Consider the following 17,858-nt stretch of genomic DNA (forward strand, 5'->3'; position numbering starts at 1 on the left):
ATAAGTGAAAAAGCAGGACTTGAAGGATTTAACTTTACCTAAATGGTGTATTGTAAACCCAATTCATTTCGAAGGCTTTATAGTGATGGTTCGTTAGCCTCTACATAGTGGCTTACTGTAGGTGTCGTTTTAAAAGCAACGATAGCGAGCCTTAGACCCTGGTGATGAACAGTGACTACTAATTTGAGATAAGAAGGTCTAGCAGATCCATACACAATGAAACCGTAGTCTAATTTTGATCTAATAAGAGTTCTATAGAGTCTTAGCAAAACTTTTCTATCAGCTCCCCAACCAATGTCGGACACCACCTTTAGAATATTCAGTGCCTTAAAGCATTTGGCTTTAAGGCATTTTATATGTGGAAGGTTACGACAGTTTTCTGTCAAATATTACACCTAAGAAATTGGTTTGCTCATCAGCCGGAATGGATACACCACAAACAGATAGATTTGGATCGCCGTGTTGTTTCCGAATTTGACAAAGATACATACAAACTGTTTTTGATTGCGAAAATTTAAATTCATTTTCATGTCCAAATTTGTAGTCGATTCAAACATTGTTGTAGTTGTCTTTCGATGGTATTCATTAAATACAATAAGGCTGGTGTTCGGGCGTCATCGGATGTGGGTGCGAAATGCTAAATTATCGTCATGTTTTTGTATAACGGTAATACGTTACGTTTGTTACAAGAAAGACAAGATCTTATTCAAATCTAAATTACATGAAACGAAGATAAACATGAACAACTATTGGATAAGTACAAGGAGAACAAAACCTGATGTTCTAAAATGATAAGCGTCTTCCGCTTCTTCGACGTCATTAGCCATGCAAATCTTGGTGAATCAGAAAGTTCTCGAATGAGTAGCTGGTTTATAACACCAGGTATACTAACAAGCATCAAAGATATTTAACTTTAGACCCCAAAAAGTTAGTTTGATTTTGGTATCGCTTTAACATCCAGTTAACAGCTACGGGCATTTAAGGATGGCCTCCCGGGGAGACTGTAATATGTTCGTACAAGCCCCCCTTGTGATATTGCGGAACTGAAAATCTTTTTAAGTGTTATTACACGGAAATGTCCAAAATATTAAGGCCATACATAATTACAAGTCACAAGTGATTTTTTTTCTCGCTACTTACAAACTGATGATAAATTAATTAGTTGTGTGGAAAATGTTTCAATTGATATGAGGTGGTCGAGACGAGTCTGAAACGGAACCTCTAGCAACGTAAGATGAAACTTTCATGACAAGTTTCATGAATCTGATATTAAAGTAAACTACTGTAAGGTCGTGTTTATTTCAAAACTCATATACTTTTGTAAACATTAATAAAGACAGCATTTTATTAACAGCCATATTTTCAATCTGTATTTCTTTCATATTTGGTATCACATTATATATGACGACATGAAATTATGACGTCACAATGTGAAAAATGGGGACTTTCAGCCGATCACACCTCCGTACGTGAACACCGATAACAAGATAGTGATGTGATAAAATAAGAAAAAACGCTTTAAATCAAATGCATTGACATTATACCCTTCTGTTTTGGTCTTGTACTTGGACAGGTTTTTGGTAGCAATAACAATTAACTGATTCAGAATGGTGAGAGGATTGGTGTAGGGAAAATATTGTGGATGGTTAACCTAGTACAGCGGACAACACCACTACGGGTCAAGCAGTATAACGTGTGATGCTGTCTGAGGTAGGCGGCTATTATACCGAACCCACTCCTTGTTATGATGAGCTCCTCACACAGCGTCAACATAAAAAAGTCTAAGATGGCTTTACGGAACCCAGCACATTGATCATCTTTATTAGTAATGTCAATGTGCGTGATGACACCATGAATGTCAACTAAAGATCTTGAGAACAATTCCCGGGCCTTTTTCTTCACTAAATTAGAATCCGTCGCCACAAAAATGGAAAATTTCTGTTTTTCTTTCTTTTTCAAAAAACGCCATATATCACCTAATTCCGCCGGTGTTGTACGCACCATGCCTGATTCACCCATGCGTATATGTGCACAAGCAAAATGTTTGTGTCCTCTTACATGATCCAAGTAATCACTCATTTCTTTTTTTAGCTTGAAAAGTGAATTAAAGAAATGTTTATAAATATCTGCGTACTGCAGTGTGGTTATCCAAGGTACAACCTTTCCTGTTCCCTTCATGGATCGAAAATGCTCAGTATAGTCCCAATTCATGCGCACAAAGTTAACATCCCTATTGAAAGTCACTATTAAACGTTTCATTCGGTGGGATTTAACGGCTGCGGGGACGTTACAGAAAAATGACAGGTATTGATGAGAAAGATTGTTTTTCTTCAAGCTTTCCTGGTTATAAATCCAGTTATGGTCTCTGAAGTCCAGGAACTTTTGGAGGGGACAAGGTTTATCATGATTCACCAGAAATGTCTGATTAGTCATAATAGATATAACATAGACACTGAGCATGCCCGACAATCTGTCCGACCAACCACCACACTCACGCCCATGAGCGTAACTGCAGTCATACACCATGTATTTTTTCCCTTGATGCAATGTGGAATTGTTCTCCTCTGATCCAGTATCAGATAGAACCATAAGAACCGGTTTGAGAAAGGGGCGAAGTTCAAGGTCATGACTGCATATGATGAGGATGCAGAAACACAAGAACGTACAAGCACAAAGGCACAACACGTGGTGTCTGGTTATCTGAAACAAAACATCATTTTCATAAATCATCAAAGTCATGAATCTGGTTCGGTCATAAACAATATAATAATTTTAAGCGACCTATGAATATCACGATTAATTAACTGTCGATGATTCGGTTTTTAATGGAGGGATTCTATAGAGGCAGCTTAAGAATAGCATAAAGTTTTAAGTTTGATAACGGAAACGGATGATGATACATTTAATGGTCATCGGTATACCTTGTACTGTAGTTTCGATATCTCTATATTTGAGTACGTGATTTAACAATATTCAACAAACGATAGGTCACGTGTAGTCAATAAAGAAGAGAACTCTTACATTCATCGTATTTGTACACGTGCTTTTCGTAGTAGTGATGTAGCTATCATCCTTGTGTTGATAATTAGCCCTTGTAGTATCGATTTATACAGCAAGAAAATACTGACAAGAATGTACACCCGCATTTCAAAATCAAAATCGATGAAAGGAAGGCAAAACATGAAAAAAAAAAAAAAAAAAATTTGTACAGAGAGTCGTTGACCCTTTAAAAAGTTCAAGTAGAATGGTGACTTCTGCTTCATAGACTCAACCGTCTTGCACCACTTAATCAGATATAAGTAAGTAATGGCATTCAGTGAGAGCAAAATTAACAACAACGTAACCAACAGGTCTACGCTCGGGGATCGAAACCAGCTTTGTATCGCGGAAGGAAGTAGAATATTTTTATTGAGGACATGATGGCGACTACAAAACTGTCTTATAGCCTTCATCGACCTGTGTATCGAAGGCCTGAGAGGTAACTTTATTTTTCAGCTGACTGCATGTTTAACCAAAACCCACAACACTGGAAACAAGGTCAACTGTCACATATAAACAGCATTCATTGGTTTTGTTTTCAACTTGAAATTCTTTAAGAATATAGCAGTGTAATTAAATCTGACAAAGGAATTCGACATATACAAATCTTAATGCTTCATGCGATAACACTGAATAATAAGACCATTTAACCGGAACAAGCTCATACTGTGATTATTAGATTTAATATGATAAGATATATTTATTATGAAGATAAGTTCACTTTTTAAACAAAAGAAATGACTTGAGGGTTGTTAACAAGGTTTACTTACCGGCTGCATATCACTCGCCCTCGTATTTGCTGTATTTTATAAGCTGTGAGTAAGTTTAAATAATGGAAGCAGTGTCGTGTAGCGCCACATGGAATCGATCATTGATAATACACAGCAGATCATTCGAATGATCGATTTATAAAGATCGCTTTATTATCGAAAACAATACACCGCCATGTCTGTCCTATATAATATAAACATACAACACCGGGACATGTATCATAAATGTACCCCAGTTATTCATACTGTAAGTAAAGTGTCATTCAATCTTCTATCCAATCAATTTTTTCGTGGTAGTTTAAATACGAAATATTAACAGAAAGGAATAATCAATGTAATGTCCTATTAAAGATAAAATAAAACGATAAATTTGTAATAATTATAAAATACAGAGAACAGCACTAATTGGATCTAACAATGCACTCACCAATCACATCAATGTTTCTGATAACTGTTCGTTATCATAGAGATCAACACAAACGAAATAATTGCTTTTAGAAACATCAGACATGAATTTTATAGCGATTTATTGAAAGGATGTTGAGGAGTCAGTGGAAGATGGAATGCTTCAATCAATTATATTGAAAAAATGAATCGGCAAAATGAATAAAGTAACATTCAGTGTGTGTAATGATTAATAATAAAGATATCTTCCGAACATCAACGTACCACTGATATGCTTCTGTTAAAATGGCGATATGGATTTATGTACCATTCCGTTTATACCTATTCAGTAAAGGAGGAAACAATACCATTTTATATGATTAAGTTTTGTTATTACGATTGAGGTTGATCACTGGTTTGAAATATTTTCTACTATAACTGTTATTGGATTTTGCAACAATCTGACATCAAACTCACTTGGAAGCCGTATAAAATGATTCAGAGAATGTCGCTAAGATTATCATCATCGTAATATCTTTCTCATATTTCCATGACACATTTTAACATGCCGTTAGCATAAATTTCTCCAGTGTTGACGTCGTTTATCTGCCTCTGCAGGAAAGATTGACGCCATATTTGGGTCAAATCAACCATAAAATACCGACATGATTATAATATAATATTAATATTACAAGTCAATCGAAAGAAGCCAAGATAAGGAGCAAAGAAAGCATTATATGGAGAAACCTGAAACGTACAAGGAAAATAAGACCATGGCTCTCATACAAGAAACATTTCTCATGTTCAAGCATGGAATCTGTGTTCAATCCAGCTTTCTTTAAACTACATCAAATCATGGAAATAGCAGCTTAAAAATAGACTTAACATTGGCAATAATATCTCACATGAAGACTTCCTGAAATTCTTTCAAATCATCGAAAAACAGTTAATTCAGATATCAGACTTATAACAACAGTATTTGTGTCCGTGTACAAAAACACGATTACTTGATTACGATTTGTATTTATACGGGCCCAGGTGTTACAGAATGGTAAGCACCTCCTGCTTCATTGACGGCATCCGCCATATCTACCAAGGTATATACGTCAGTTTAATCCGTGTTTTTGTCTCTTAGTTTAATACTACAGATGCCATCATGTGACTATTGTTGTTGTACTATATTGTATATATACTAAAAGGTTAAAGAAACGCAGGGTAATATTTATTCCGATATTTTGAAAACGCGTTTTCAAAATAAAGTGAAATTTTATGGATTGAGTAATTAGGTCATATTACACCTTGTCATGTATCGAAAATTTAGTGACGGTACAGTGCGCAGCTCTGGTAAATGGAGGAAGGAAAAAACAAGAATATCGTGCACCGTGTTGTTCTGGTCTCATGCAGCGTTGGTCAAGTCACTCTTCGTTAGTCTTTATACAGACCAACTGCTTCCCTAAAATTAATTGAGAATTTGATTCGTTTTAAGAATGGCACGACTCACAGAAGTTCAGAGGGGTCAGGCCAATCAGATGCTGATGCAACGACAGCTGCAAAATCAGGTTGCTAGGCACTTTGGTGTTAATGTTTCCACTTCGGGAAACCTGGCGATTGGCCGATCGACCTAGGTCAGGACGTCCGCGCATAACGTCACGACGTCAGGATCGCTATATCGTCGTCTCTCATGTGCGTAATCGGCGCCTTATTGCCGTTGAGAGTGCACTTACTGTTCGTGGAAATCAGGGGCGTCCTATAAGTTCAAAAACTGTAAGGAATCGATTACGAGAAGTTGGTGTAAGAGCACGTCGCCCCTACGTAGGTCCACACCTTACCCCTGCTCGACGTAAGCGTCGTATGGCCTGGGTCGCTGCACATGCTCCACGACGGTTTCCACTGATGCAGTGGAAACAAGTTTTCTTCACGGACGAATCTCGATTCTGTCTTTATCGATCTGACGGCCGTCAACGTGTCTACCGACGTCGTGGCGAACGTTTTACGGACGCTTGTGTTGTAGAGAGGGATAGGTTTGGGGGCGGTTCAGTAATGGTGTGGGGAGGAATCTCACACGGGTTAAAATCACAAATGGTTGTTATTGATGGCAATTTAACAGCAGCTAAGTATAGAGATGAGATCCTCCGACCCCATGTTATCCCTTTCTTACAGCAGCATAATCTAACCCTTCAGCAGGATAATGCTAGGCCCCACGTAGCAAGGATTTGCCAAGTCTTTCTGGCCAACAACAACATTCAACCACTAGATTGGCCGCCATATAGCCCTAATTTGTCCCCGATCGAGCATCTTTGGGACCAGTTGGATAGACAGGTTCGAAAGCGCCAGCCACCCCTGCTACTCGAGAGCAGTTGACCAGAGCTCTGATTGAAGAGTGGGACAACATCCCCATAAGACGGATTAACGCTCTCATGAACTCTATGACCAGAAGAATAAGGGCCGTGACCACAGCAAACGGCAGACACACAAGATATTGATGACTCAGTTCAATTTCAATTTCAAAATCCTACGGTTCCATTCAATTTAATCGTTAGTACCTCTAAACCAATTGTCAGGTGAAAAATACAGACTTTGGAATTTTTTAAGCTTTGATTTATCTGTAAGTATACAAAATTTCGTTTTAAATGAAGCCCGATATCATACTTAATTTCTGGTATAAAGTTCACCCTGCGTTTCTTTATCCTTTTAGTATATATTGATGGGAGAAGTCGATCATAAGTTGGTAAAACTTACAGACCAATCCCTTTGACATGTTATTTTGTCAATAAAATATGTTTAAACTAAACATTGGTAAGTTTAAGAAAGTCATGTCGCATTCGCACGTGAAAACCATTATCAGAAACAAAACACAAGGCGTACTGAAGAGCACCGAACACAAATAACTTCATATCATAAAACGAAATAGAACGTATCCTAACATGATCATGATGTAACCATGTCTCCAACTTAGTGTACACTAAATACATCAGCTGTAGACATGGCATTGCTAATATGTCCTAAATGTACTATTTCAGAATTGAGAAAACAAAAAAAAACATTATCGTATATCTGTATCTGTTCGCTGTGTGGTTAGTAAATGTCTAGGTAAGTATATGTTATGACCTTGATTTCCAAGGGGCGGCTGTGGAGAAACGATTAAAAGCTCTTTAAAGTTCTCCAAAATCTACCTTCCTATAGTTTTAATTCTGGAGTTGATAGCACTTGTAAGAAGCCTTGATAGATGTTTGGTTAGAATAAGATTAGTCAACAGTAAAATATATTTATATGGTTTTGTTTAAAGTTTAGGTTCCAATACAAACGATGACGTCCATAATCCGTTAACTCCGTTACGTTGGAACGCTTGTTATTCTAATGTCGCTTGGGTTTCAATAATTTTGATTTATACTCTTAAGCTATATTTTTTATTTCCTTAGATACATTAAAATACCTTACATGATGTAACATACTATATCAACACAGATATATGACAAAATGGATGGTAAGTATACAGTAATACTACATTATGTTTACATGAATTTTTATGCTGATTAAATTGATTAATAAAAGACAAAAATGATTTAATAACTTTTGTGACAACCTGATAATATCCCGTATATTTTGACTAAATTTGGATTATTACGATAATAAGATAGTAGAAATTTCTGTCTCAAGTCTATCATCCTCACATCTTGACACTGGAATAAATAATGAAACTCATCCACTACAGAGTTAAAACAACGTGAACATTTTCTACATCGTGCCATCTTTCTGTCTTGATTAGAAATTTCATATTACAACATCTAGTTTTACATAAGATCAATCCATTTCTCTCTGAAGGCCGAGTCAGGTATGGTTCAAGTTCTAGTTATTTCAAAATTACAGTAAAATTAATCACGAGAAGCACTGCCTATATCGGACTTCCACTTTTGCATAAATTCATCTCTTTACATTTTTAAAATGTGTTTTGTTGTAGTGTTCTGTTATGCTACACTGGTTCTGGAAAATGAAACTTCGTCCTATAACTTCAAAACATGATTAAATAAATTCTATCCATTTGAACTTATACAAATTACTAACATACAACTGGTACATCAATCTATATACTAAACTACTGGGTCTAGACTCATTCCTAATTAGTGAAATTCAATAGGACACTTTCACGACTACTTCCATTGGATAACGGCCAAGTTCGCCAAGAACTATTAAATTTGGCGTAGTATTTCTAAACCCTAAAATTCTTACATATATGTGTATATATACAAAATTTAATGTAGTATTTTATACCAGACTTGAGGTGAACTTGTCCGACAATTTTCATGTTTTCATAACTCTATTTTTCTGACACGTAAAGCAAAACGGGCATTTCTAGAGTATCTGTGTTGTAAGTCAATAGGAAGATATTGATTTTTAATTTTCCGATCAACTGAGAAAATAGCCTTTTGGGATTATTCACACCGCTTCCACTTACAAATGCACTGAATGTACTGAGCAGTAGTGACAAAATCTACCACGCACACTCCTTTACAAGTGGGTATTCTTACCGCACTTATTAGTGTTACCAACATCTTTGTTAACTCTGTTAAGATCGATGCTATAGGATCCTAGTTTCTGATAGACGTAGATATTGTCTACATCAGAAGAGTCTACATCAAGGATGTCTAGGAGTTTTTCTCTGGTTATAACACTGTCGACCGATGTGTTGGTGCTTGCGTTGAAGTCACCTATTAAACTATTGTCAATACCTGACGAAAGATCAAACAATTCGTTCTCAATTTCAATAACACATTCGTCTGATCGATATGCAGACACCTCTGGGAGTACATAGACACAACCTTTAAGTGCGCAAAGTTTTCTATGTCAACCCTAATCCTCGGAATAAATTCTGAGTCTGAATGAATAAATTTTAAAGTATTAGACAGAACAGGTTTATATATTGCTGCAATTGCTCCGGATTTGTGTTTATTTAGATATATTTTTTTCAAAATATAGAGAGGTAACCAATGGGAACCTATAATTCATCAAATTCATCAGCGTTGGAGTCAATACACACAAAAATATCACAATCACTAATTAAATCGAGAAAGTCTGGGTTCAATAATTTCTGTTTGATTCCGCAGACATTTACAGCTAACGGATTTCCGTGGTCAGTCAATATACCTTAGGACCTGGCCTATGCGTGTCAAGTGTCGCCGCGTGCAAGTACACGTGGGTCTTGTCCTGAGGAGCGCGCTTGCATAGGAGCGTCGATCTCTGGTCGATATGGTGAACTGTTCACAATCAGTGTGTCGTATACTAGTCGCTCACTAACATCACGGTGTTTTAGTTTCCTAAGGTAATTAAGCATTGCGACGTTTAGCGATTTCCGTTGGAAGTTGTTGAAAATCAGAGTAATGGTGCGTGTCTCGTAACTTTATTGGTACCCAGCTTACCAAGTCGTTATGTGGTCAAGCTTGTCCAGCTTACCAAGTCGTTATCTGGTCAAGCATGTCCAGCTTACCAAGTCGTTATCTGGTCAAGCATGTCCAGCTTACCAAGTCGTTATCTGGTCAAGCATGTCCAGCTTATCAAGTCGTTATCTGGTCAAGCATGTCCAGCTTATCAAGTCGTTATCTCGTCAAGCATGTCCAGCTTACCAAGTCGTTATCTGGTCAAGCATGTCCAGCTTATCAAGTCGTTATCTCGTCAAGCATGTCCAGCTTACCAAGTCGTTATCTCGTCAAGCATGTCCAGCTTACCAAGTCGGGCAATGAGTTCAAAACTCCTCTGTTCAACTTTACTACTTAAAATGCTGAAATCATGCGCCATCATGTTCATCACTAGCCCGGGGATACACGATCGGGGCTCGGGATGGGTGGAAATCATCATGTACTTTGGAATGATATGTCCGGAGGGGAAAATGGCGTTACTTACACCTGTGTTCGTTTTCATTTGTTAGTGTGCAGGTGTTTTTTTTCTTTGGGGACATCGGTGCCGGGTGTGGCACCCTGAGTACTTTGGTCATTGGTCACTGTACTGGCTCTAAAGTGAGTGTCCGGAGAGGAATCTTGTGAGACTACGTTACTATTATTTTTCATGTCCATATTACCCGTATTGCCTTTCGCACCTGTAGGTCTCGTGCACCTGTTACTCGTATCGGGTATGTCTGCTTGGAGGAGTGACTCCTGACTTTCCATCCACGATAATGGTTAACCCTCTTCCTTTTGTAGCCCTTAGATAACTGTATAATGAAATATGATTCCATATTATTTTCAAATGTGTTGTGAAATTTTTGACAATTAAAATTTAAAATTTCATAAGAGCGACACAAAACTCACCCACCATCCATGTTATCATGCGCTTTCCAAGTCTAAATACAAAACGGTAATATTGCTTGCAGACAATAATCTATCTATTAGTTGCATATTTGCTTTATGCTTATTTGTTATTCTTGACCATAAGCTGCTTCGTTTAAGGGTAATAGAAAACACAAGTTCAATCACCTATATAAGTAAATTCACCACAGAATGTTCTTTCTCATCCACTTCGTGGCAGGATATGGAATGTACGACAACTCGTAATGAAATGCCTTATACATATTACATGAAAAATAAAGTACACGCTCATGTATCAACAAAATGACTCAAATAAATGAAAATTATAAATACAAGGGATGGCTTTAGTTTTATTCTGAAATATTACATCTACACAACATCATAATGCCATCCCATATCAATATAACTATAAATCTAAGGCTTATGTAATGCGCCTAAATAAGCTGATTTGTACTTACCAAAAATGTCAGCACCAAAGTTAGAAAGTACAGTTTCTCATTCATTGACAAAATAATCTAAAGTATTATACGAAAACTTGCAGGATCATACAAATATAGTTCCATGAAACATGAAATAAAATATGACTAATATGTAGGAGTTGTCTCCCGTGTGCTATAATTAAAACGTTTCTCATTCCAATATCGGGCCTAGAAGAAGTTAGCTTGTTGTTGAAATTAAAGAAGAAGAAGAAGAAGAAAAAAAAAAGGTTTGTAACTTTCAGAAGAATAAGAGAGTAATATTGAAACAAAATTAATCACAATGCAATATAATAGAATTTGGCGTTTTTAATATGATTTGTTATCTGTTGTTATCTGGACTGAACTGGAACGTTTGATTGGGCGCTTTATTTGTTTAGTACTTGTGAATTATATTTTATGATGACATGATTCGGTAAATGGCGCCATAAATTTTGATGAATTTTTGTTGCTATGGTAATTATATTCAGAATAACATTGTTATTTTTGCTTTTAATCACTTTTCAAAATCTAGCCCTTCATATATCATTACCAGTTTGATCACCTGACCTTTGATATACCCTTAAACATATTGATTATTTTTGTTGTTTCTACCAAATTATTGTGCTCTAAATCATTTTAGTTGGATGTCTCGGTTAGGGTTGTTACGGATATAAAAGACCAGCGGAAATGTTAAAATGTGAAATGGTGGAATGAGATTGGAATGTGGTTTTATCATAGAGCGATAAATAAATTTTACGATAAACAATAATAGACAACGGGAAATAAATCGAATCTGAATTACACAGACTTCTCTTAAATTTTGCTATTCTAATACACGTAAGTTTAAAATATAACGCATTAATCATAACATTGTGCTAATAAACTTCAAAATCAACGCAATAAAGCACCACAAAATGTATACGTGAAATGTTTCCATATTACAATACTATCTGAAAGACGGAATTCTTCTAAATGTTAATATGAATATATTATCATAGCCTATCAAAACAAGAACGTGACAGTAAGTAAAAGTGACGTCAATTATGTGTTATGTAACAGTTTTAATTATATATAACTTTTAACACTTTGTACCATATATACAATCGTAAACATCGAAGTAAACAAAAGTTAAAAAATACGATATACAAAAATGAAAAAAAAAGAATAATATATATAGTGATAATGAAAGAAAATTTAAGGTAAACTAGACAGCCCCTTGCGTATCCGCCTCGCGTTGAGTGTAAGAATGAAGATAGCCAATGGAAGTGTGATCCAAATCACTACACGAACGAAGCCATCAGAGCATTGACAATATTTTCCTTAAAATAAGAGAAATCGTGATCCTACAACTCTGTATCCTTAATTCGTCTGTGATTTTATGGACCTTTATAGGAATATATCTACGTTTTCGCGGCGATCCACTATATGAAACATATCAGAAAAATGACTTTCTTAAGGCTATGAAGGCTAAAAAATTCACGTGCCACTTGTTACAATATTCTTTAGTGCGTTGTGATTTGGACTACTTTTTATGGAAATTCCCCAACGGACACTTTCTCTATGCCGGGATATAACGTAAAACAGAAAAAGCACGACAAATATTTAATGTAACAAACGAAAAGTAAATTAAGTAACAGAAATATATTTTTATGTTTATTGCATAAAGAAATGACCTTCGGGATCCCTCACATGTGTACATGTACAATCGTAGAAGATGGTTCGGTGAGGATGACACAAACTCAGATGATGAAATACTGTTAGACACTTTACACTAAAGCTGGACTTCTTCCACATAACCCGTGTAATGAATGAAGCTTTCACCTAATAGAAGTCGACAGGTGGAGCCACATCTTTGTGGCGTCAAACGCAACATTGAGAAGCGAGTTTATTTTTAACTTTTTTATTGTGTTTATCTTTAGTTGTTCCCAATGAGAAAGTACAAATTATTCAATAAAATGAGTCAGAGTGTATTCCTTTTTATCATAACAACAGCTGTTTTTGTTTCTTCTGTCATCTTTATTAAGTCACACGAGACAATCATGTAACAAACAGAAAAACATTCTACAGTTCTCAACTATACATACACATAGAGTCCTTCAAATTCACAATGTAAGGGAGAAAACTCCTCCAGAGATATTTTGTAAAACTCCCAACACAAAATGTCACATTATTACTAATCGTATTCAACGTCGACATTACGAAGTCACAAATTAATCTTACTTTGAACAATTCATCATTTGATAAATAACCTTTAGCAAATCCATTTTATCAAATAAAATATCCCCCTCAAATACACGCAGAATCATACATGTGTTTGGCACAAGACTGTATCCTTATGACGATTTCCGACAATTTACTATCAAAATTTACTATCAGTAAATAGATATATTGTAGCTTACATAGGGTAATACATCTACTAGTCCGTAACCCATATCTTAGCTATAATACAAAACTATATATAACCATGGTTGCACGGGTCTCCCGAGTAAAATGGTTCCTACTAAGTTGAATATAATCACTCATTCATGACTGGTCCCATTCTACCTGTGGGCTCTCGTGCCTGCCACTCGATAGGCGTTAAGGGGGCGTAGTCCATGGTAACCCACAGAAATAGCTGCATATGACAATAAAACCGTTTAAAATAAGATAAGTAAGTCTGAAAATACAAATCGATTGACTGATAGTAAAATTTTAACGTTCATAGTGCTATGAAAGTTCCCTAGCGGGCTTTGTGTTATATAGATGTAATCGCTGAACATTCATGGCACACTGAAAGTAAAAACAGTTGACTTTCAATCCATATGTGAAGTTTGTTCGAAATACTTACAAGAATAAACCAATTAACTGTTTCTCAATAATTTTCTACAAATAGAAAGTGTGACCTTGACCTTTGCCATACAATCATGAACCTCAAACTTGTCCGTTATATTTGGGCCAGTGAAATGGGTTTGAAGTTTGATAAACATCTCTCAAGGAATGAAACCGCTAGAATACTGACAAGGACTTTCTAAATAAATATAGTAAGCGACCTTAACTTTGATCTTAAAACCAAGAAACTCGACTTTTCCGAGACACTCTGTCACTTTCTACATGTCTAAATGGATTAAAACCATCAGAAAGGGAAACGGTAGAGTGCTGACAAGGAATATATAGTCCTAGCCCCGAAAACCCTGTAACTGAAAGCCGTATCAGGTATAAGAATTCTGTTTAACTTTGGGAAGAGTTATTAAAAAAATTCGATGGATGAAGTCGCCAGACTGTTGAAGGGAAACATGTGTTTGTATGTGTGTTCGGGAACATTCCTATATCCCTATCATTTATTGCGAAGACATAATAAGACCAGGTGTTCTGGAAGGCGAGACGTAAATGATGTCATATTTTCCGAAACTGGTAGGCATAATCACAAGCATCACACACATTGTGTTATAAGGAATAATATAAATTCTGCTCATAGTACTTTTCCTATAATTAAATCACCTTACCTAAGCTAAGAAAAATGTTTCCCCTTATGTTCATAAGCAATAAAAATAGAAAAAAACTTTAACTTGCGTGAGCGTATGATATACCCTCATACGTACGTGCAAAATTACCAACACATTTCCGAAGTCATATTTCAACAAGTATAATTAGATTAGTCTTTGTCTTCATAACTTGTTTTGGTTCAAAACAATCCCAATTTTACAGTAATTAAGTAAACACAGATAAAATGTAAATTGATGAGTTTACCGTAAGCTGTACGATGAGGCTGGTATTTAGAATATTAACAAAGTTATATAGCTTAAGTAAGTACCGTTATATGATGTTCACAAACAAGCGAGTTAAAAAAAAATACAGAGAAGACTAATACAAATGTACATATCATTGTTTTACATTCAAAATGAAATTGCGTTTATGTCGAAATTTAAAAAGAAAACAGGAAAATGATCACGTGTTAACAAATTGTTAAATACTTTTGATGAGAAAACTATGAAAATGTAGATTTATCATTACCAGTGTCGATCGAATGGTGGTTACTTCACGCCTGTACCAAGGGCCGTTATCGTCCTGATCAAGAGGACTCCAATAATTGTTACAGACATCAAATGCCAACAGATGTCAACGCAGCACTTACTATGTTTCCTGATAGGATTTCTTTTAATTCTATCTTCTTTACGTTGAAGGGACGTAAGTGTTATTTCGTGTGTTATTGATACTTGTATTAAATAATTCAAATGACACGTTTTTATACATTACATGCATTCACACATGACAAATATTCACACATGACAAATATCCACAACTGATAAATATTCACACATGACAAATATTCACACATGACAAGTATTCACACATGACAAGTATTCGCACATGACAAATATTCACACATGACAAGTATTCGCACTTGACAAGTATTCACACATGACAAATATTCACACATGACAGGTATTCACACATGACAAGTATTCACACACGACCTTCACACATGACAGGTATTCACACATGACAAGTATTCGCACATGACAGGTATTCACACATGACAAGTATTCACACATGACAAATATTCACACATGACAAATATTCACACATGACAAGTATTCACACATGACCTTCACACATGACAGGTATTCACACATGACAAGTATTCGCACATGACAGGTATTCACACATGACAAGTATTCACACATGACAAATATTCACACATGACAAATATTCACACATGACAAGTATTCACACATGACCTTCACACATGACAGGTATTCACACATGACAAGTATTCGCACATGACAGGTATTCACACATGACAAGTATTCACAACTGACAAGTATTCACACATGACAAGTATTCACACCTGACATGTATTCACAACTGACTTGTATTCACACATTGCAAGAATTCACACATTAGAACTCTACACGTGACAAGTATTCACATGACGATTTGCACGTGATACGACTTCAAATGCTTTCTACATTTTCATTTCCATTATTTTTTTCTCTCTGTTTTTCACGTTCCTTCGTTTTGAATTATAATCGTAATTGATTGACTCGGTGTATCCGCGCGGCGTTTGTCAAGTCTACGTGACAGTAGACAGCAACTTCTTAACTGATTGTAATCACATTTCACTGATACGAAGGTGATCAGTAGATATTTATTATTCGCTTCTTTCACGATGTGCTGCCTGATCATGAATCGGCTTTCCGCAATCGATATCCACGGAACACTTCCGTATAAGTGGAAGCATCGTCCCAACGTCTCGGGTTGTCAGGCGAATCACCATTGTAGCGAAAGATGACATGCAGTCATTGTGAAGGTGTGAAAAATCGAAGGAAGTGCTTCCCATCGACAGCAGTTTGTGATCAATTGCACCCTTAGATAATATCCACACAATAATAGGTATTCGGTTTTATTCAAAGAAAATATATAACCTTATTAGCCAGAAAGGCCCCTCAGATGTACAAAGTCCTATGAAATTCAAGGAAAACGTTACTCTGGGACATAAAGTAGACCTTAATAGTGTTTTACAGGTTTCGTTATCTCTACTTAAAAGTTGAGACACGTACACAACAGCTAAAGTGGGAAATACAGAGAACAATCAATTGTTATGTATGAAGCAAGAGGTCAGACAACGACTCAGTGTTGCCTCCTCTGACAAGGTAGACATCCTCATTGCTGACTGGGAGTTTCGGATATCTCTCGCACTACAGGGACGGTGTTTGTGACAGTAACTGTGGGGCACATTATAACGTCAACAAGGTATGTATCAGCAGTGAGTATACATGTTGTCTGTAATTCAATAGTATAATGCTAATCTGTAAGTCATTTCCGTGAGTGTTCTACAATGAGGAAACTGATAGGTGTTCATAGTAGCTTGCCCAAGGGTTACTAAGATAAATCATTGGCTGTTTTAATATATCTGATGGACCGTAATGAATCTCCATTTCTAATACATTATATTCAGTGCCTTCATGTTACTCTCACTGTCGTTCTCTGTACCCCTGAGACATTTCATGGCAAAATTGCAGGTTCCGCGTACAATACCTTGTGAATAAGACAAGAAGATAAGTTTGAATCTTTACTGTATCCCAAGCGAATTTGTTGCACTGGCTTTTAAGTTGGGTTTCGCCCAAAATGGCGTATCATTCTGTGATCGGTTAGATTTTGCCTGTTTTAATACAGTTTTTTTTAGGATTCATGTAACTTACAATATAACTGAAAAATACATTTCGGAACGACAACTAAATGCAACGTAGTCATATTTATGACAGAAAACTGCTTCATATTTATTCAAGTAAACCAAAGCTATATCGATTTCTATGGACAGCGTTCCACGACGCTGTATGATAAGCGTGATGGTTTCAATTTCCCTATTGTGAATATCCCATTTCTGGATAGCAACCTCCCTGTATCATCAACCTATGATTTATGTTTACGTGTCGTAGTTTGATTCAATATCCAAGGGCCTATTCCCATTATCATGATTTTCTTTCACGAAGTCGTCTACTCGTAACACAGGGGATCCAAAGATGAAGGTTAATGCAAATTACGGGGAAGTTTGCCGGTCGTCATAGCAATCTAATTGACAAATGTTCTATTTCTTTGAGCGAATACAAAGCTGGACGTGTTTGATGCTCGTTACTTTTCCTGCTGATCCCGTTGTCGTGTACGATGTCCTCATTTGAGAACGTGACATTACTTGGTTGAATTAACCAAAATTTACATGGCGGTTGTTGTGGATGAAACAGAAGACGCTTACTTTTCCGGAGCAGGTGTATGTGTGCTAATCTGTCGTTTGTTCACATTTTGACATATTTTCTTGAAAATTTCAATTCGGGTTTTGTTGAGATATTGATATTTTCACACGATATAGTGTCGATCTCATTCTCCAGGTTGTTGGCAATACTGTGACCTGATATGGTGATTTAACATGGCTT

General features: G+C 36.2%; 1 protein-coding gene across 1 annotated transcript; it reads right to left on the minus strand.

Moving 5' to 3' along the window:
- Positions 1 to 1,602: 1,602 nt before the first annotated feature.
- On the minus strand, positions 1,603 to 2,589 carry LOC132546482 (uncharacterized). Its single transcript, XM_060210201.1, has one exon. It carries the CDS (start codon positions 2,587 to 2,589, stop codon positions 1,603 to 1,605), a length of 987 nt encoding a protein of 328 aa, XP_060066184.1.
- Positions 2,590 to 17,858: the final 15,269 nt, after the last annotated feature.

Source organism: Ylistrum balloti, unplaced genomic scaffold, assembly GCF_031769215.1.
Source record: "Ylistrum balloti isolate Yb309-2 unplaced genomic scaffold, AGI_CSIRO_Ybal_v1 Utg369892, whole genome shotgun sequence".
NCBI classification, from domain to species: domain Eukaryota; kingdom Metazoa; phylum Mollusca; class Bivalvia; order Pectinida; family Pectinidae; genus Ylistrum; species Ylistrum balloti.